Source organism: Gopherus evgoodei, chromosome 12, assembly GCF_007399415.2.
Source record: "Gopherus evgoodei ecotype Sinaloan lineage chromosome 12, rGopEvg1_v1.p, whole genome shotgun sequence".
Lineage (NCBI taxonomy): Eukaryota > Metazoa > Chordata > Testudines > Testudinidae > Gopherus > Gopherus evgoodei.
Window position 1 is genome coordinate 33067075 of NC_044333.1, and position 23162 is coordinate 33090236.

Below are 23162 nucleotides of genomic sequence, written 5' to 3' on the forward strand. Positions count from 1 at the left end.
TTTGTATATCTGGATATGTGATGATGACAATTTGTGTTTTGTTATAAAGCTTTAATACTTTGTTTAACCTCAAAGTATACTGTCATTAAATAAATAAATTAAATAATTACTGTCTGACCCTACCCTCAATTTCCTGCAACTGTGAAAATTTAAGTTGAATAGAAAAAAATGCTTAAAAGCAAACATTGCTATTATCTGCCAAAATTATTTAAAAAAAAAAATCTAATTCTGCCTAGCCTAGTTATAATATTCCTTTAGTAGCCCAATGGCTGAGCAACACATTCCCTATCAGCAATCTGGACATTAACAGGAGCCAGCCTGCTAGGACATGCCATATTAACAGAATCTCCCTGCAATGACACCTAAAGCCTTGTTTTCAGCTTAAAGGATCCAATGATCATGACCGGATGCCTGACAATGTCCCATTCCAAAAACTCATCTCTCAAGTGTTACTGTTGATCTCAGCTGAGCCAGAAACAAATTGGAATAACCCCATGAAGTTCATGCAGTCTGGAACAAATGCACAAGAGATTTGGCCACCTTCGGTGTCTTGGATGACCACAACAGACAGTCTTGGTGACTAACATCAGAACTGGCAAGAGCTCAGTAAGCTCATGTAGGAAATTGTAGCTTACACAATTCAATTCTCAAGTTCATTTTATTCCAGGACATTCATTCATATTTAAATAAATTCCAGACATGTCTGATGATATGGCACAAGTAAGATCACACCTAGAATACTATGTACACTTCTGGGTACCCCAGTGCACAAAGACTTGATACATTTCAGGAAGAACAACAACAACAACAAAATCAAAAAAGACTGGGGGGTTGGGACAGGAGTAGGGAGGCATTAGATATAATTTCTCCATAAATCAAAACAGCATGATTTAGCACAATTACAAAACCAAGTAAAAGTGATAGTTCTCTGAATATCTGAGAAGTACGAAGACTAAAAAAGGGGGAAATGGATTAGGATGACTAAAGGAGCATAGTGAAAAGGAAACTTTCCCGCATTCAGCCCCACTTTCCTAACAAGTCCTCAAAGGTCTCAATAGAGAAAGACTCAACTGTGCAATAGTCTGCCAAAGAAGTGATGAAAAACCTTTCACTTGAGGAATTTCATACTAGACTAGACAATGTACTTACAAGTATACTTTTGGGGATAATCTTTAGCATTAATAGGAGTCTAGACAACTTGAGGTAGGTCTTTTCCATCACTGTTTTCTACAACTGGGCCCAAACTATTTTTATTTTCCTGTTAAATTTAGAAAAATGCAGTCTGTGTTAAGCAATTGCCTGAATCTGCAATGCTTTTCTAACTTTCAAAGAGCAACAAATTGTTTACTGCTACAATAGCTTCCAGACAGCCGTAAGTTTAAGTATTGCCAGTTTAGTTATATACATTTTAAAAGCAGATCCACAAGGGGGACTGACTACCAATACCTAATTAGAAAGTGCTTATAATAAAATATTTTTTATATTTCTTAAACTCAGCCCTGGTCTACACTAGACAATTAGGTCGTTCTAGCAACATTGGTCATGGCTGTGAACAATCCACACATTCCCGAGCAGTGTATTTAAGCTGACCTATGGCCTGGTCTACACTGTGGGGGTGTCGATGTAAGATATGCAACTTCAGCTACGGGAATAGCATAGCTGAAGTCAACGTATCTTATTTCGATTTACCTACCGTCCTCATGGCGCGGGATTGATGGCCGCAGCTCCCCCGTTGACTCCGCTTCCACCTCTCGCCCTAGTGGAGTTCCGGAGTTCGGGGATCGATTTATTGCGTCTTCCAATATAAACACACACTGGGTGTCAAGGGCCAATAAAAAATACAAATTTTCTTTGGATGCTGTCCTTAGGAAGAAAGATCCTCCCAGAATTTGCCTCCACAACTAGTACTGCGGCAATAGGTCTTAACAACGAAAGCATTTTGGTTTGTCCCCAAATAAGATTTTGATTGAAGTGAAGTGAAGTGCATTTATAACCACACAAAATGTCACACTGACTGAGATATTACATGCAAGTGATATCTGAACAGTTTCAAACCACTTTGTATATGATTTCTCCTTGTGTAAGATGTATATTCCCACTCACAAATGTCAAAGGATTACACAGCTTCCTAAATTAACAAAGACTAGTACTAGAAGAGTTACATTTAAAAAGCCACACTGTGTGAGTAAATTCAAAGATTTTGAAAATAGAAAAATGGACCTACTTTATGACAGAATATTGCTCATATTTATACCTGGCTACCACCCAAGAAATCATGGACCCGGACCTCATTTGAAAACAACAAAACTACAACCCCTCTCCAATACTGAAGAAAACTATGGCAAATAGTATTCCCCCACCTCAAGTACATATTTCTTTATAGCATATGGTTTAAATTTAGCTTCCCATCATTGTATGCTATTTGTATTTTTGCTTAAGAAGAGAAGCTTTGTTTTTAAAGTACATTGTTCCTGATACTATATGCTTACCATTCATGTTGATAAGACACAAGAAAAAAAGTAGTATCTTCTGGTGTGGTACTTCGATTCTGCTGGTTCTAAAGTACATACTAATTCACAGATGGGTTTTTTTTCTGTTTTTTCCACCCATGTATATTCATTACTGTAATTTCAAATAAGATATTTTGAAATTGCCAACTAATTACACCAACAAGCTTCTGACCCTTTTAGGAAGTTGCAGTTACACTATTATATCACTGTAGCCATAATTTAAGGGAGCAGATACTTCACAGTCTACTTTCTTTCAGTGGAAAAAAATTAGAATTGTACTGGAAGATTGGTAAATTATATACTTCAGTTCACCTGTGTGTAACCTTTACATTGCAATGCCTCTTGACATGCCTTTAATCTGGCCATTTCAACTGTTTTTGGGTGTCAAAGGGATGTTAAATTAGCTGGGAGACATAAGCCCTCTCACTGATGTTGATAAGAAATCAAGGAAAATATTGCTTGTATGTTTACATCTGTCTATATCCTATACTCAATTAGCCTTAAGGTCAAAGATGCGTATACACTGCATGGAACAAATCAATATTTCCTGTATTGTCTTCACTTATCTGTTCATGTTTTGATGAATGGCCAGCAATTGCCTAATGTAAATCGGTGTAATTGAACTATTTGTGTATGCATGAGAAGTCGGCAGTTAACTTCAAAGCAAAGGTCGTTGGTTTAACAATGGAGACTCACAAACTGTCTGCATTACCTATTCTTCGTCAGGGAAAAACCAATGCTGTGATAGTAACCCTCACTGAGTTACTTTCAACTACAAATACTGTACCATGGGAACAATCCTGCTATCTCTGATTCATTTCTGGACTGCCTGAACTCTGGCAGGGAGAGTTCTAAGCATATGGACAGAGATTCCTAGAATTGATTTTTGGGAAGCCATGAGGACTTGTGAAAAGGATTCTAACAGACTCTGAATCTATGTTTTAATCTCTTCAATAACTCATTTATTTTCTTAGTCAATTATCTTTGGTTAGTTTACTAAGGAGTGGCTAATAGCTGTTTTTGGTGAGACTTGGGGTGAGTGACTGGTCCTTTAGGACCAGAAGAACCTAATGTGTGGTGGTTTTTGCATTTAATAACCTTACATCATACAATCCAAGTTGTCTAGGTGATTATAAGGGACTGGAATGCTAAGGAGGCTGTATGTGACTCCTTGGTAAAACTAATATAGTGATCCAGGGGTACGCTTTTGTTACTGGCTTAGTAAAATCTAACTGTAGAATATACCACCAGTTTGAGTGCGTCTGTCCTGTTTTCTGACAGCTTGTCCTGAGTTTGGCATTCTTAGCTGTGACCCACTCTAGGCACCATGACAATATCTATTCTTATTTTTCATATAGTTTGAGAAGGTTTATTAAAGCATGCCATGAGAGTTCAAGCAGATGAAGTAGCATTCTCACAGATTGATAATGCAGGGCAAGCAATTCTGGCTGTTCAGTATTTGGCTTTTCAAAACCACATTTTCAGAACATGGCCACTAACTTAGCACATATAACTCTGCATATGCACAATTCTGCATTCTATCATTTGACACACACAAATTCTGAATATACCAGTTCTCTCAACCAGGCATGACATTACAAGTGTAAAGATGAGAGTGGATCCTGTTGTGATAACTGGGCCTACAAGTTTACCCTAATTCTAACCTCAACTGTAAACTGTAAATGTTACAATAACTTATAACAACAAATGTTAATAGAAAGTAAGTCAAGTAGCTTTCAGTAATGAATGTTATAAACAGATGCAAGGGAACTAGACAAAGACTAAATTCATCTAAACAAAAAAAATGACCCCAAATTTGGATCATAAGTCTACCCTGCATCTCCATGAGGTATGCTGAGTTTCAAAGCTAGCCGAGTAACCATGCAGATTTTGGAGTACTTAGACTCATCCTTGAAGCACAAATGGCTTCTCAACCCTAGCTACAGGAGAGCTGGTGCTCCACTATGGATTATTAACTAAACTTTTTCATTTTTCTTTTATCTGCAGTACAGTATTGTAATAAGCAGAGTCCTGAGCAGGAATGTTGTATCTATAGGAATCACTTAAGGCCCAATTCTGCGACTCACTGAATAGTTCACTGAAGCTAATAACTCAAGTAGTGCTTGACAGACAGAACTTGGTCATTCCGTTTCATGTTGTATAATGCACACATAGGTATCCTATGAAAAGCAAATACCAAGGAAATTTGCTTTATTTTTAATTTTTTAAGCAGGAAAAATCTGTGAAACGTTAATCAGTTCCTGTTTGGAAGCATTTTATTTTGTTAGAGATGCATTGGGAGGGGGGGCGGGATTACATATCTGCCTACTTTTGGATCTCTAGAAAAGACTCCTGCCTTTGGTATAAAAAATAAACACTGGAGTGGAAGAGGCACTATTTCTTTTGAACATGATGTCACAATGAGTTCTGTTTTCATGTGCACTAGAGCTGAATTAACATTTCTGCTGAAGAGGGACCAACATATTGTCAAGCTTAAAAACACTTACAAAGCAAGCAACTAACAGTGTAATTGCCAAACAAGAGTGTTAATGAAAAAAGATCTTTCTGGGTGATACAGAGAATGGAAAAAATACTATAATTATTTGTGAATCAAAAAGTACATAATGTACTTCTGAGCTATTTAATAGTGCTGCTAACCCAAAGTAAGGGTAGCAAGATAGAAAATGGATAATTACTGATTCAATTTTATGGAAGAATGAGTAATATTCTAAAATTTACTCAATGGTTATTTTAACTAGTGCTTTATACAATATCAGAGTCTACATTTAACTGAAAAAGTATCAAAAAAGTTAGGCCACTATCCTGCAACTGGATCCACAAAGGTGGACATCTATGCCCTTATGGCACTCTGTTGGCGTTCGCAGTGTTCGGGGCAAGCTCAGAGGTCTGTCCACAGGGATCCATTTTCAGGATTGAAACCTACTACTGATTACAGAAATAAGACTGCTGACAAAGGACTTTGATTCTGTATCCTTGCAAAGATGGGTCATTACCTAGTCTCTCATTTTGCACATACGATTTTCCATGCAGAGACCTTTCTCACAACAAATACTAGATAAAAGACACAACTGCATTGTTGCTATCCACTTTAATATAACCTTTGAAAACTACATGTTTCAGTTACATTTGAAGTTAGAACCTTACCTCCTTCTTTAAGCATTTCCGCATCTCACGGTCAAGGTCATTGCAGTGGCCAAAAAATCTCAAAAAGGTGTGCTAAATAGTTATGGGAGAGAAAACACAATTTGCTACGTTATATAATTCAAAGTTTCTGCTTGAAAAGCATTACAGCATCTTAGAAATTTATTTGTAGCACATATTGTGTTCTATTCTTCCTTTCACTTCCTCCCTTGTAGAAGTGTGCTGAGTTTCAAGATAATTTACTCTATCTAAAAATCAGAGCTACTTCTATGGAAGCATTGTTACTCAGTTAGGGCCCAAACTTTGATGGTGCTTACCCTTCTGTTTACTTTACTGGGAGTTGTTCAACGTGTTAGGAGGCACTCAACAGATTGCAGGATCAGACTCTTAAATAAGATATACAAATTGAAGTCAGACGCGTAGCTTATTGACAACATATTTAAAGTATGTACTTCTTAACTTTAAGGCCAATTCTGTAACCTTTACTCACCAAACAATATAGCTAGTTTCAGTGGAACTGCTCGTGTGTGTAAAAGTCTCTGGAACAGATTCTTCTGACTAGAGAGAACCTGCAACCATTGTGGAGGGGATGTGCTCAATCCACAGGATAAGGCACAGTGTACGCTGCTTTTCCTTCACAGCTTTAAGAGGTAAATCCAGAACTTGTTTCAGATTAAACTGCATACTATCTCAGCCACATAAGAGTGTGCTGCTTGTCCAAAATATGTGAAGCTGCTATACAGAGGGAGATTGGTACTACAGAAGTGGACATAGCCCAAAATAGAATGGAAGGTAAGCCCCTCCAACCCACCGTTCAGATCAGCCCTAATTTCCCATTTCACCAAGCCCATGACTTGAGACTGCATTCACTCTGGTTAAGAGTCACATCACGGCAATTTCTGGGGCTTTATATATATTTAAATCTTATCCCATTTCTAAGATACTGATGGGGAAACTATGGCCATTGTTCTGATTGACTCTCTATAGCTATCTTCCCCAAATAAGTCAAGTGTCTGCCATGAAAGTATGGCATCTAAAGTAAAAACTTTTTGAAGCCATGTCACATCAAAGTGCATTGTCCTAAAACATGCTTGCACCCCCTAAAAGTACCATTTTCATAGAATGATAATCAAGATGACAGTACCAAGTGGTTTGATAGTAGAATGTTATATAAAGCCTTGGCTACACTTGCAAGTTACAGCGCAATAAAGCAGCCCCGGGCACCCTATCTCACTCCCCGTCCACACTGGCAAGGCACGTAGAGCGCTCCGACTCCGCAGCTACAGCGCTACTGCACCTTGGCGAGTGGAATAACGTTTGCGACGCTCCCACTAGAGCGCCGTGGTGGCAGTGTGAATGAGGTGTTGCATTACTGTGCTGTGATCAGCCTCCAGAAACGTCTCATAATCCCCTTAAGTCAAATGGCCACTCCTGTCATTGTTGTGAAATTGGCTGCAGGAATGCGGAAATGCCCTTTCAAAGCTCCACTTCGGAGAAGTCAGCTGCTTATCAGCTACGAAAAAAAGCAAACATTTACTGTTTGCTTTGAGTGTGTGTGGGGGGGGTCTGAACTTAGAAGACAGCATGCCGACACACTCTCAGCACCCCAAAAACTCACTCTCTCTCCCGCCACATATACACAACATACTCCCTGTCACATTCCCACCCCGCCACATCCCATTTGAAAAGTATGTTGCAGTCACTTTCATGCTGGGATAGCTGCCCATAATGCACCGTTCCTAATGTTGCTGGAAGTGCCACAAATGTGGCCACACCAGTGCGCTTGAAGCTGTCAGTGTGGGCAGACTACAGCACTTTCCCTACTGCACTCTACGAAGGCGGGTTTAACCCACAGCGTTCTACATCTGCAAGTGTAGCTATGCCCTAAGACACCCAAATTACTCAAAAACTTACAAAAACTCAGATTCAAAAATACTTGCAACCATAGGCTAGACTGAGTCTGCTTAGCCCACCTTGTGCAGAACACATCTGTAGCAAAATAGAATGTGAAACAAAAAACAGTACAAAGAGGGTTTGGTACACAGAGATGCCTCTAAAAAAGACGGGCTTTTAGTGTAACTGCCTTTATACCCCAACTTGCTTATCCACGCCATTCAACATGGAGGTGCCATAAGGAGCACAGAAACTGAAAAAGTATGGTGAAGTCCACAGTATTTTAATGAAGAGCAATACATCTCTGCTGAAGTATGCATATATTAGCCTGTATGTGTGGTATACAGAGACCATGTTAACTGTTGTTTTCAATAAATCAGGCTAGTAATTAGTTTTACAAAAATAAGCTTCTATGAAGAAAAAATATTGACTGTTGAACTCTAAGCTATTTACAATAGAAACCAGACACTTACTTCTTGTTTAAATTGTAGTAAATACTTTTATTTGCATTCCTGTGACTTATAAGCAAATATATGATTTACACATATGTGGGGTGGGACACCATTAATGTGCATGTCAAATTTCAGCCATAGTTACAAATTTCAGAGTTACAGACTCCTGGGAATAGGAAGGGGTTAATGAAGATGCTGACAGACACTTCACTGTAGCAGTGCTATAATTAATTAGTTTATACCTTCCTGTACTTAATAGGAGGACATCAGATGGCATCACACACAGCATGTGTATACTGCTTTTCCTTCACAGCTTTAAGAGGTAAATCCAGAACTAGTTTCAGATTAAACTGCATACCATCCCAGCCACATAAGAGTGTGGTGCTTGTCCAAAATATCTCCCCAATTTGTACTCTACTACAAGCAAATCATGTTTAAAAAGAACATTTTCATTTTAACTAGTACAGACTTTGTTTAATTATTAACAGAATATACCCTATATCTGCACTTTGATTTTTGTGTGAGCTCTCATGCTAGCCTTACTCCATTCTTCCCAAGGTGCAATGCTGCAAGCTATCTACTCAACATGAATACTCCGCAGAGTATTTAAGATGCTGTAGTTCACTCACACCGTCACCTAAAGTCTCTTCCTTACATATAAACATTTGGTTCATGGGGTTTCTAACTAAGAAATTTAGTTGGCAGACAGAATTAATTCAATAAATTTGGAATGGTAGGATTTCCACAGAGCCCTATTTAGGGGGAGGGAAGAAATTTGAAAATAAGTGTTATGCTACAATACCCCCCACCCCAGATAGCCATAACATAATCCCTTTAGCAAAATGAGTTATCTTTATTGTGAATCACGTGAACATACCAATAGCCAACCCTTCCTGACTCTGTCCTGCAGATTAAGTAAAATACGAATGGGGTCCGATTATCACAAGTGAACACCTCCACACATAAATGGTAAAAAATTCACAGGTCATGACTGCAATTGTTACCCTTAACTCAGCCCTTTATGTTTAGTACTGGACATTACAGCTTACCTCACCATTATTAAATACCACAACAGCAAACAACTCATCACACAGTATAAAAGGGCCAATATTTAGCACATAAATTAAGCCTTCGCAGGGATGTAAATTTGTTTTTGCGCGGTAGTGCATTATTATAGCACTAGATAGTTGTTTACAGTATGTCAAAATATACAATATTTTACAATTACAAAAATGTTATAGATTTACATTTATATTTAGATACAGTGCATCATCCAAGTGCAAACGTGCTTACCGTATATATGTACATACATGGACACTGATTATCTTCCAGAGGTTTTAGTCTTCCTGAATTAGAAGAATTCAAAATTCTTTTAAAAGTAAATATTACACTCCTCTTGCTAAAGTCTTTTAGTATTAGCAACCATTTTTTCCAGTATGAGAAAGAGCTAAATTATTTCTAATGAAGCAGCACAGAAATATTCCCATGCAGACACACTGATTGTCAAAGTTTCAGCCCAAATGTTTTACAACTTCTGTACAACCATACCTGCCCATTTAGAAATCCAAGTATTATTTTGCAGTTAGTAAATTTGAAGAATGAAACATAAGAAGGCTTTGAAAAAAACAAAACAAATACACAAATTCGGCTATAACACAGCAAAGCAGTGCTTCGGGGGGGAGGGGGCTGCGCACTCCAGCAGACCAAAGCAAGTTCGAAATAACACGGTTTCACCTAGAACGCAATAAAAATATTTGGCTCCCGAGGATAGAGGTTCAACTCTTAACCAATGTTGATTTTTTGACATGGCACAAAACATATTACAAAACTTCAGCACAGATTCATATTTTTGTATGTCTGTATATACTTTTGATTGAAACACATTAATACAGTAACTCCTCACTTAAAGTCATCCCGGTTAACCTTGTTTCATTGTTACGTCACTGATCAATTAGAGAACACGATCATTTAAAGTTGTGCAATGCTCCCTTATAATGTTGTTTGGTAGCCACCTGCTTTGTCCCCTGCTTGCAGAAAGAGCAGCCTGTTGCAGCTAGCGGTGGGGGCCTGGAACCAAGGTGAACCGGCAGCCTCCCATCAGGTCCCCTAAGTTCCCTGTGCGGCAGCTGCCCAGCAGGCTATCAATTGCCAGGAAGTTCAGGTGTCCCTCCCCCCACTGTCATGTGCTGCTCCTGCCCTCTGCCTTGGAGCTGCTCCCAGGAGCCTTCTGTTTGCTGTGCAGTGGGGAAGGGGCGCGGGGGGGAGGGAGAAGAAATGTGCTAATGTCAGAGTGTCCCCACCTGGCTCTTGTACATCATTTCCACAGAGCCGGGGACGGTAAGGAGGGGGACACAACAGAGCTCAGGATGGAGGGAGCTTGCTGGCAACAGCTGCTGTCTCAACTTGATGATCTACTTAAAAAGGCAGTGTACTTAGAGTGGGGTCAAAGGGGCAATACACGCCTCTCTCTCACACACGGTGTGTATCTCTGCCTCTCTCCGCCATGCTGTCTCCCCTCTCTCCATTCCTGCTGCCCTGTAGAGCATGAGGCTACATTAACAACGTGTTAACCCTTGAGGGCACAGCTGAGTGCTAGTTCATCATTTAGCAGCAAGGCATTCCCTGGGAAATATATATGTCGTCTTCTGCCTGGTAAAAAATAAATTCCCTGGAACCTATTCCCCCATATTTACATTAATTCATATGGGGAAACTGGATTTGCTTAACATCATTTCGCTTAAAGTAGAATATTACAGAAACAAATACAACGTTAAACGAGGAGTTACTGTATTAAAGGTAATCTCAGAATGTAGGAGTAGCACTATATATTCTCAGCCTTATTTAATTAAAGCATGCAAGCGTGTGCTAGGTGCCTCACAACATAGATAAAGATTGCATGATCCCTGCCCGGAGGTGTTTACTAATTTCAGATACAGTGAAACAAGGGGAGTTACAAGGCAGAGAGAAAAGAACAGGGGTAACATCAGTAAGATGATGTGCTTACTCAGTGAAGGCTAGTGTATAGCATGAAGGAATAACAAAGCGATCTTTAAACATATAACTAAGATACGGGATTTATTTTATTTCTTGTAGGCATCATACAAGGATTGAGTCATCAGGAGGGATTTTGTGGAAAAAGGGGAATGGCCTCATGGAGCAGCTTGGGAAGGTCATCTATTTGTGACTCCTGGGGGAATTCCAGACAAACAAAATTAAAACTGTGCAAAATTCTACATATTTTATTTGTCAAAATAACAGAATGTAATCACTCCAGTTTCAATTGTTTTGGTAATTTATTTCAAAATACCTGTCAGCTAGTATGTTAACAATACAGACAACAGCAAAAAAGTTTCCCCCAGAAGTAGAGAGTTAAACACCTACAAGTCATTTCTAGTGGTGGGGTGCTGGAGAGAGCTGTGTGGGGACCCCAGAGCTCAGACACCTGCACTCCCATCCCCCCAGAGCCCAGCTGCAGGGCACCCCCAGCCCAGACACCCCTGGAGCCGAGCCACGTGACACCCTCCAGCCCAGAAACCACCACCTCCCCTCCACAGAGTGCAACTATGGGGCAGCCCCCAGCCCAGACACCAGCACTCCCAGAGCCTTTACTCCCACCAACTTCTTTACCACCTCTCCAGGGGACATGGTGTGGTGCAGCCCTGCCCTTCCTCACCCTTTGCCAGAGCTGGCTTATCCCCCAGGCCCTCTCCCATCCCAGGAGAATGAGGCTCAAAGAGCTCAAAGAGCGTACAGCCCCCAGCACCACCATACTAGGCGCTCCACTCACTGAAAGCTGCGTTCTGCAGAATCCAGCAGCCCTTAGTGGCGGCCAGAAATTCTGCAGGGAAAACAGGGAATTCTGCAACATTCTGCATTCTGTAGTGATGCGGAATTCTACCAGGAGTAAAAATTTGTGTAGAAGAGCTGCAAGAAAGTATGGAGACAGCTGTGTGAGAGAAGTGGACAAAATGGGCCCCAAAGCTGACAACACTGGCAGAACAGAGAGTGACAGCAGTACGTGAAGGCTGCAGTAGCTGAATCTAGTGCCTATCTAGATAAAGGCAGAGCAACATGGGGACAAATATTCAGAAAGAAAGGGATAAACCAAAGAATCTATGAAAGAAAGAAAGCCATCTCAGCAAAAATTAATTATTTTAATCAGAAAAATAAATAAATCCAAAAAAAGATTAGAGGATGACTATTGTCAGTCCTCTACGGGGAGCACAATGAAAAAGTGACCAGAAAAAGTGAAACCAGTGAAGAAGAAACTGCATGCCACAAGATGTCTGGACATGTTCTCTCCTCAACAAACTTCATGCTCTTTCAGATTCATCTCCCCTAGTACATGTTTCCATAGATCTAGTATGAAATATTAACGGGGAGCAAGACATTGATAGGAAATTATACTCTGTCTGCTTCTGGATATTGCAAATAAAGAGGGGGGAAATAAGTAACATGAAGCTAGAATAAGAAAAATGTTTCATATGAAACTTCATAGTTTCTCTTTAAGACTTCTTGCCTAAATTATTCTTGTTTCACAAGTGAACCTTTTCAGGTAATGTGCATCTCACTTCAGTTTGAAAGATGCTATTGTACACCCACAGTATTATTTTATAATATATGTTCGCTATATGCTCTGGAAACTCAGGAGTGAGAGCAAGCTAAAAAAGCAGAATTATTCTTTCCCCTCTCTTCCACAGGCAATCAAATTTATTTGTCAAATAAGACTGATCATAGAACATATCTTGTTAACTTCTAAATGTGTAACATTTCAGCTTCACTGTAATGTGAAAAGGCTGTAGTCATAAATGACTAACTGTTAATTCAAAGAAAAGGAACGGTTCTATTAGAGCTGCAAGAAAGAGCTGGATGTAAGTGTGTATGTATTCTACCAATTGAAAGCCAAGTTTGTTAGCCATCCAGCAAAATCAGAAGGAAGTGTCATGCTTCTCGCTGCAAAGGCAAAAAGAGATCAAACAGTTGTCCAAAGGGTGCAAGAGAGGCAACACCTCAACTCTCAAAAGTGAGACTATACCTGCTGTATGTGTGCACTTGAGATATTTCTTTTCTGGTGCAGCATCCTGCCAGGGACTTCATTTGGACAAACAGTAATGAATCCTGCTCTTAAGACTTATAAGTATACCATCCGCAAGCCCAGCTGAGGCACAGAACAGCAAAGGAAAGCTACAAAAATAGCAAGAGTGACAGGATGACGGACCTGAAGTTAATGTAAAGAAACTCCCCTGAAAGTATATTATTTCACTTAGAGCCAACCCTTCATGGAAAGTTAGAGGAGAATTTAGAAGGTCTCAGACGACATGAAATTGATGAGAACAGATGAGGTAACTAGGAAGAAGACATCAGATTTAGTCAGCAAGTATAAAGATTTTGAAATTAACTTGTTTATATAGATTCAGAGAATGATTGAGGCAAATCTGAAATCCTGGCTTCATAGCATGGAGTTAAACAGCTTATTGGACCAAGCACGTATCACCAAATTAATGGATATTGCTGACGAAGACATGCAATAGAAAAGATGGGTATATTCTTTAGTCATAACTTGGCATGGAATTTGACTTACACCTGTCTGAGTCTCTTACAATTATTTATCAAATTTCAAGAAATATTCAGAAGAAATGCATTGTCATGCTAAGCTGAGATGGCTCTCAACTAGACCTTTACATTATCTTCTTTCATATCCCATGGAGTCCTGTATTCACACTAGAGACTGATTATGTTCATGACAACTTCTTGAATCTTGAGATTTTCCTTACATTTTAAAGTATGCTTTGTTGAGATGTTTTGGGATCCACTATCTATATTATCAGTGGATTTCAAGTTTAGTGAGAGCTATTATATTTCAACTCTTTGAAGATAAAGCACAACAATGGACATTGTGTCAGTGAAATTAAATTCCAGCTTGAAAAGAAATGTTACTGCTTTAAATCTAGTTAACATGGAGTCTGCAAAGAGAGTAAAATGTCAGCTTTTTTATGGGTCAACTTATGGAAATTCAGTTTTTCCAGGATGGCTGTCACTCTCCTAATAGTGAAGTGTTTGTAAAACCATATGTTCTATAGCTGACATCTGCAAGAAATACTGGCCTTTTTAAAGCTCTCACTTGGCACAACAATAATTTACCTTTCAAAAGTGTCTAAGGTAACACTGTACAAATAGCATGCCTGACAGCTTCTATTCAATAAATATGAACTTAGTACAGCAGACATGTTTCAGTTCAGCAATGAAATGCATTTAACTGAGTTCTGTGGAGATGTTCTCCCACACTGCCCAATTCAAGTTATCACTTTTAAGAGAATTGAATTCAGCTACATAGAAGCTTACACTCACGGCGATTTAGTTAGGTATTGGCCAGAGTTTTCAGTGACTCAGTCACTGAGGGTAAAGTCAGTGAAATCTGACATTCCAAAGTAAGATATTTCACTAAATTATTTTAAAGTTTAGATAAAAAACATCATTTCCTTATGACTGAACTGTCCGTGACAGACATTTTCTCTTCATAGCGGAAACTCTAGAGTGTGCAAACACCTCTCTTTTCATAGTTATGCACAAAGCTGAAAGAACCAATGAAGTCCTCCTTCACCCAAGCAGACATTGTCTTTCAATCAAACCAAGAACACATTCTGAAAAAAATATAATCCTTTGCATCAATTTATTACCACTACTCTTAGTCCTTTAGTAGCTTAAATAGGCAATGTATCCATTCAAATCACTGTTGCCAAGACATTCAAGTAGAAGAGCATATTCAAATCAAGTCCTTTCTAAAGTTTATGGACAGTTTTACTAGGCATATTGTACCAACCTATACAACATAAAATTATAAGAGGAAAGCAGATTAACAATAATTCCAACAATGAAAGGAATACAACAGGATTCTCTGGTCAAAGCTTATTAGCCAAATCAGTTTACACACCACTAGGCAGAACAAACCAAGCTTTTTCTTCTCTCCCACCCCTTTCACCTGCATGCTATTTACAGTATTTTATTTAGGTGATTACAAAATCCAGACATTAGGATTCTGCAGTGTCTAAATAAAAATGTGTTTTGGTTTTACTTCTACTTTCCTATTAAATGTGAGCAGCTATTTTATTGGCAACCTCCTTTGATATTGCTGAAGTTGATATGGAGAGGAACTCCCTATCCTGGTTTTAGTTATTAGGAACCTGGTTAGAATCCTACTCGCTTTTAATTAACTTGGATGAGGAAAACTGTATGCCCATGCAACACCTCAGACTACCCCTAGATCATTTAGACTGCACAGACAAACGAGGCTGCAGAATTTGGAGGAAATGCAGAGAAGATACCCTGGACATTCCATTCCAATTTCAGAACTTGCAGCTATTCTAGGCAAGGCTCCCTCATGATAATTGAAGAATTTAGAGAGAGCACAGGAACAGAAGATTTAAAGAGAACATACTGTGGTCAAGTAGTACTATGTGAGAACTTGAGTAACAGATTCCAGTGGACTAGGGCTTTAAATTGATGAGCAGGGACACAAATGAAATGAAGTTGGGGCACATGGCTGTCTTTAACAGCAATTATCTGTTCCTACATACAGTATAAAGGCAAAACTAATATACATATTAATGAAGTATGCCCTTTAGTACTGGAAGTTATCCTCTAAAGGGCTGCTAGAGAAATTGGGCTGACTATCTAGACTGTGAATGAAAACTAATCTCTTGTGTTTAATGAGCTAAATTATGGAGGACATGAGTCACATTACTTAATAAGTAGTTTGGGATGATATTGCCCATGGAATTGTTCAAGTTCCCATGAGGGCAGAGTTAGAGTTATGATAGTGCTAAAGAGTTTACTACACAATCCCCACTCATCATATGAAACAGCACAGTGCACATTTGGGCACCAACAGAAAGTTTTCAGCACAAGTAAATTTCAGATTATCTCTATTTTAAAAGGCAGATTGAAGCAATAATCCAAAAAAAGGAAAAAAGTTACCAATTTTTGTAGTTTTAGAGTGTATAGTTGCCACAACATTGTTTACAGAGACTCTACAGCCTGTTAACCTATTCCCAAAGGGCAAGATTCTGATCTCATATTCATGGTGAGTAATACCTTTATCATGTGAGCAGTCCCACTGAACGCAAAGGAGCTATCTGTGGAGTAAAACACCCTGAATAAAGCTATTATCAGAAGGAATTTATCAGAATCTGGCCCAAAATGCTTGAGTCAGACGTCCGTGTCATCACAAAGGAGGCCATTCCTTAGTTTATTTTCATAGTGGAGAGATATGACAATTTTATCTGTCCTCATTTTGGTGCAATTAAAACATGTGCAAATTATGTCCAGTGTATTAATCTGTAAAATATTCCTGTCCATTTTGCTTAATCTTTGTGTGATTGATTTACAAGTAAACCAAGATACACCACCAAACAGGAGAATGGTTGCACAAACTTACAAAAAGAAATCCCTATATACACCCTATTCCAAAATACGCTATAACAAAATTGCTTGCATTGGACAGTATGTATTGTTTACTGCAAAGAAGGCCAAAGAACCTGCCTGGAGTAGCTGTTGTCCCCTCACTAAACCTCTGACAGCAAGGAAGGAGGAAATCCACATACGGATGAGTCCAGATCTCACCAGATTTCCTAGCTCGAACTCATTTTCAGGAGGAATCACACTTTTTTATTAGCTTTAATTAAAATATGTCCTTATAAACTAAAAGTTTGAAGTACTGGTGCCTTTTATTGTGAACCAGTGTCTTACTAAATTTTGAAACATGAGAATGAAATTAAATGAGCAGGGTTTTTAAAAGTAACCACAAATTACACTGCTCTACAGCCAAAATGCTTCTGAAATAAATGTAGTCCAACTTTACTAATTCTGGGTCACTGAGAATGAAAATGATGCTTAAAATTGTTGATTGGCTCTAGTTTTCAAGATATGCTATTGGGTCAGTATATACGATCCTTGACTTGGGAATGGCGGACGGTAAGTGAGTTATAAAGGGAAAGGATCTCAATTTAAACCAGAAATGACTAAAATACATCTTTGACTGGATCTATGAATAAATCTATGACAGGTTTGGACAGTACTTGCTTTTTAGAAAAACAATGAATGATGCAATCTGAAGCTGGTATTGCGTCATACACGATATGAATTGCATCATGTTATTCCTAGAAGTCATGGATGATGCAATCATAACGAAGCTTACGTCACTCTGCTGAACAAATTGCCCTATATCAGCTCTAGAAATCATACAGTGTCGTGCTCTCTTATTTGTCAGTGTTTGATTTTGCAAAGGGACACATTTCTGTTTAGCCAAAGTGAGCAGAGATGCCTGTACTTGTGTGAACAGTGCAGATAACTTCTGCTATGTTTGTGGTGAAGTGACTTTTGCATCACAAAAATGCAGTATTACCACTATGGTTAAGAAAGCCTATCACCTTTCTTTTGGCTGCAAAATTGGAGATCAGGACAAGAGGTGGGCCCCACACATATGCTGCAACACTTGTGCAACAAATCTTCGCCAGTGGTTGAACAGGAAAAGGAAATCTATGCCTTTTGCAGTGCCAATGATTTGGAGAGCGCCAACAGATCATACCAGCAATTGTTACTTCTGCATGGTGCCTCCAGTTGGGAAAGGTGTGTCAAAGAAGAAAAAGTGGACTGTGCATTATTCAAACATTCCATCAGCTATACGCCCAGTACCCCACGGAGAAGGACTGCCCGTTCCTGATGCACCAGAATCATTCTCACTCGAGTTAGATGAGGAAGAGGATGAAACTTCTGGTCCTGAACCATCAGTATCACAGAACCCACATTTTCTCCCATCCTCCTCCTCTGAACCACACCTCATAACACAAGGTGAACTGAATGACCTTGTCAGGGATTTGGAACTACCCAAGAGTAAGGCAGAGCTGTTGGGCTCCAGACTACAGCAGTGGAATCTCCTGGCGGGCTATCAGGACAAATGGAGCCCATCAATGCTTGCAGACTATTGCTGGACAGTGACAAGAGATGCTCCATTTAATGAAGACAAGAGACAAGCCAAGAAGCGCCGAGTAGACACTGAATAGGACTAAACTATGTAGAGAATAGTTTTTTGCCTTTTGTTTCATAATAAATTTTATTTATATAACCCATTTGCTGATTTTTAAAGTGTTACATAAACAGGACAGGGAAATATTATCATGTAAAGCAACCATAAATACATGAAGACCTAGGTTTACAATTTATGATTAAAACTCTACCATATATACAATATATATAGACATAAAATGTAAAAATGTAAATATCTTAGAAACAGTAGCCAATCAGTTGTTTTAATTGTCATATTTGAAATCAGCATATCAAAATACATAATAAATATCACATTTATGTCTGAAGCAGACGACTTCTCAAAAATTGTAGACTAGTGTTATATATGGTATGTACAACTGAAACAGAGTAACCAAAAGTTCTTTCTATATTTTAAACTTTCAGTACTATTGTAATGATTTCACATAATTTATGGCATCTTAAAGACATATGAAGCCAAAAGAACGTCAATGGAATAGTCCCACACTCATCTATTGACAATATATCATGAATTAAAACTATTCCACTAATACTTCATATCTGAAGGACTTCAAGACTCAAAAGGATTGTTATATAATGGCTCAGACCTTTCATTCTCAATTACAGGTCTACCAACACCACTTTACAAAAGTGGCCCTTGACCACTTAAATACAAATGGCTATTTATCAGTTCTTAAATGGGAGTGCCTATTATGCCTCTTCACATCTTAATACCAGTGCTGACATGATGCAAACATTAATTTTTGTCCATCAGAACATCATGTTCTGACATGGCATTATACTCACACTGCTAGTAAAAAACACTTAAAACTAAGTCTGTACTTAAGATATTTTGTTGTGATTTATAAATCACAGCCATTTAAAAAAAAATTTTGTTGATTAAATGACCAAATTGAAAATCAGTTTTATCCAAATATTTTGCACATACTAGAAATATAAGTAACATCCAGGGGCTACAACTAAAACTAGTTGAACAAAAAATCTAGCAGTTTGCTTTCTATACTTGATTAATTGCTTAATCAATTTCACCATTTCCCTTCAGTGTTCTTTCGGAGTAGATTAAGGTTCTTTTCAGCCTTAATTGTGATCCCAATACCTTCTATGTTACTAGTCCAATTCAAGTTTATGCAGTTTTAAATTTAACATTTTTACTTCTGAAGCTATTTAAAAATTCTAGTAGAAACATTAAAGGACAGGAGATGAATGAATTTAGTAGTTTCAATAAATTCTAAAGCAACAGATTCCATGAAACATCATATTTGAATCTTTGCAACAACCTGAGATGAAGATATTTCATTCAATGTGTAATAGGGCAAGCCAATGCTTTGCTCATTAAGATTCAATATTTAAATTTACTCTTCATCTTAGTGAAAACAATTGAAATTAAATTGACTTTTTATGTCTTGATATAGAAATACTTCTGCATGCAACACTGATTTAGAATAAAACCAACAACTGGGAAAATAATTTAGCAATGATATAGCATACAGCAGATATATTATTTAGTTTCTGAATATAGAGGATGACTCTTCGACATTTAAGATTTACAGCACAGCCAATGAAAATGTAAAGAGTTTTTCCAAGTAGGTGATCTCAACTTTCTACTTGCTTGAAAAAATGAAAGACCTCTGAGCCACTTCACAGAAATGTGCTAGATTATATATTTAGATGGTGCTGATTGAACCATATTAAAAATATAGAAGTCTAACAGCAGGTCTCATTGAAATCCCAGCAACTGTTTAAATTTTCAACTCTCCACACAGTGGGTGTCAGGCACTCTGCATTTTCTTATCACTTTCAATAAGCCTAGAGCACCTACTTTCAAACAGACTGAGCCATCTGTCTCCTGGATGGCTGGAATATGGTAGGTTTAGTGCATGTATGACAGATGGGAGGAAGAACAGCTCATGGTTGTTCTGCCTGAAGGGGAGATGTCACTCCATGACGAAATAATATTCTCACTAATATACTGACACTCAATTCCCACACACAACTTGTTTTACTTTTCAAAACTCTTACCTCTTTGTGACACTCTTTGAGCAGATTGATAACTAGGTTACATTCTTCATTGTGCAGGTGAGGAGACAAGTCTGGATGCATCTTGAGTTAAGGGTAGCTTGTGCAGTTCATGGACTACAATTTGAAAAATGTTCCACCTGCAAATATTAACACATGAAAGTTCATCTTAAAGTCTAACACATCTCTACTTAGGAAGTCCTTGCAGTTCACTAATAGAAATAACTTAATTTTAATCAAAACCAGAACACAGTGACAGTCCAATTTGTTTATTTAGGTTATAATTTGATTTAACAAAGTAGGTAGTTAAAAAAGAAAATGCAGCATATGCCTCTGCCTTTCTGTTATTCATTTATGGACTGCCTACATGATTGAAGTTAAGCACATACTAAAGAACTTTGTGGGATCAAGACGCCTATGTGTTTCATGGCATCTGGGAGTTGAAGATGAAATAATCTTTCTCCTTGCTGCTGTCCGTTCCTCCTCCATTTTCTAGCTTCTTTAGTAGAAGGTAAAAAATAAAACTATGATCTATTTTCACTACACGTCCACTACCCATGTGGGTATAGGGCAGTATATGTCACCTGGTATTCCGGTATTTCTATAGTACTTGGAATCACTGGCTTTTTTATTTGTGCCTACGTATCTGAGTTAAAATGCAAAATTTAATTAACTGATCTTGACTGACTGGAGATGGTGGTGAAGAGGGTTAAACTTCGAGTAGCTAAGTTACACTGATATGCTTTGGAAGCATTTCCCTGTACTTCACTCAGAATTTTGGCTACGCAACACCCACTACTTTAACAGGAATCACAAAATAAAGCCTTATGCAATACTTTTAAAATTTATCCCAAGGGGTTAAAAAAAAAAACACACAAAAGCAGAAAAATTAAGGCCGAACAGTCATCCTTAATAACTATTGTATCTGGAAGTTTTGCAGTGCGTATGGTATTTCAGTCCTTCAGAAAGGAACATCGTCTTTGTCTTGATCCAGCAGGGAAGTCCATAATCCCCTGTTTCGATTACACTGGGTCCAGTCCTACATTGTGCTGAGCACCTTCAACTCCAATGAAATCACTGGATGTTAACCAAGTAAAAATACTATCCCTTTAGAGATATTAGAGGAAGTGAGTGGTGGGATATGTTGGGGTGCAGGAGCAAATCACTGCATAATACTAGAGACTGGCACACAGCGAGACTGGGGGGAAGGGGCCATAAATGGGAGAAGAAAAGACAAAGAAATTGAAGAGGCAGAGAACACAACGTGAGAAAAGAGAAAAAGCCAGTTATGGTGGTATCAATCCAGCACCTTTTAATCATTTCATAGATTGAATAAAATAGATAAAAGTCTAAGATTTAAAAGTATCTGAAGAAAGATAAGTGAGCAAAACCACATACATCCAGAAGGGTGCTAGCATATCAAAATAGAAATGAGCTTTACTCTTTGGTGGACACAGACATATTCTGATTTTGTTTAGCAACTACAGTACTACAAAAATGTACTTGGTGATTAAGCAAAAAAAATCACATCTCAAAAATAAAATACTGCGTATTCAATTTAAAATTTCTTGTTAATTATAAAATAGTTAAAGGAATCTTACTAAGGCCACACTTTAGGTTTTGTTAAACTGCTGTAACAAAATCTAATATTAATACAAGTGCTCAGTGATTGATTTTAATTTAATAAATAGTTTTGGGAAGGGGATTTAAATATTACTTCAAACTGCTTGCAATCCAAATGAACAGTGTCATGCTAACAAAAATAACAGTAACAATCAGCTTTTTTGTCTAGAGTGTAAATGAAATAGCAAATTGATTAACACAAGTTATATTTGTAAGCTTTTCAGCTCTAATCATTCCCGTTAACATAGCTACCGCCTCTCACAGAGGTGGATTAAGTATGCCAACGGAACAAGTTCTCCTGTCAGCGTAGCAAGGTCTTCTCTAAAGCGCTACAATAGCACATCGTTTTAAGTACAGACCTGTTCTAATAAAAGGATTGCTCTAAAATATTTATCATATCTTAGCTAAAAGTGTCTTCTCTCTTAGTTACTAAAATTACAAAAAGAGAGTTAATATATTACATTTGACTACAGTTATGTTTATAACTTGGCACTTGTCAGCACTTTTTTCCTTCAGAGTGCTTGACAAACATTACTTACACCAAAAAACTTCAATTTTTAGAGGCTAAAGTTTGCAGCAAGTAGTAAATATCAAGATCATATTTGCTACATAAATGTGTATAATAGGAAAAGACTTCTAGAGAGGTTACATAAAAGGATACTAGCTCCACTCCAAGACATGTAATCATCTGAGTTCATCTTTGACAAATCCCCCAAACAACAGGGAAACTAAAAATAAAAACACACAGTGAATTAGCAGGAAGCACGTGTTATTCAAGTGGTAACTAAGGGCTTGTCTACACCACGCAGCTTTTAACAACAAGGCTGTGTCAACACAGCCTTGTCACTAGAAGTCAATATGTGTAAACGCTCATTGTCAGCACTTCTGCCAACAAAATACTTCCAGCCCCTCTGAGCGTTAAGCTTTGTCGGCAGGAGCATTCCACTTTCACACTGCTACTTGCATCGGCAAAACTTTTGTCTTTCGCGGGGGGGGGGGGGGGGCTTTTTTAAGTACCTGTGAAAGACAAAAGTTTTGTCAACAATTTTGCAGTGTAGACATACCCTAAGCCTCATTATCATCTACCATATTTGCACAGCACACTTTGATTAAAGGTGATCTAAACAGTTGACATACTGAATTCAAATACATAATCCACTGACTGAAGTTCTCCATTTAAAAAAATAGTTCATTGCTTATTAGAACGATCTGGTCCATAGAATGCTACAAGGAAATACAAATTAGATCATCCCCATTCTAAAAAGAGGCTTTCATGTCACTTCACATCTTAAGAAATAAATGTTGATAACTGCTGTTCCTACTGCACACTATTCAACAGCCAGAAATCTGGCAAAGCACATGAAGCTAAACTAAACTTATGTCTACACTCCAAACATCTGCTGGCATAGTTACATCAACTGGGGATGTGAAGAGGTTTTGATCCCTG

At 38.2% G+C, this 23162-nt stretch overlaps 1 protein-coding gene across 3 annotated transcripts in view; it reads right to left on the bottom strand.

The window, feature by feature from the left end:
• The window catches only part of CMC2 (C-X9-C motif containing 2), a 43989-nt gene that overhangs the window by 2540 nt on the left and 18287 nt on the right, over positions 1-23162 (bottom strand). For 2 of the 3 annotated variants that reach the window (XM_030581253.1, XM_030581254.1), the window contains 3 exons: positions 22377-22443; positions 20096-20166; positions 5676-5747 (listed from right to left, as the gene is read on the bottom strand). In XM_030581253.1, coding sequence (XP_030437113.1) covers positions 5676-5747; positions 20096-20166; positions 22377-22413 — 180 coding nt within the window. In that variant the 5' untranslated portion in view covers positions 22414-22443. Of the gene's footprint in view, positions 1-5675; positions 5748-20095; positions 20233-22376; positions 22444-23162 lie in introns of all 3 variants that reach the window. The other variant, XM_030581256.1, reaches the window with a different exon arrangement.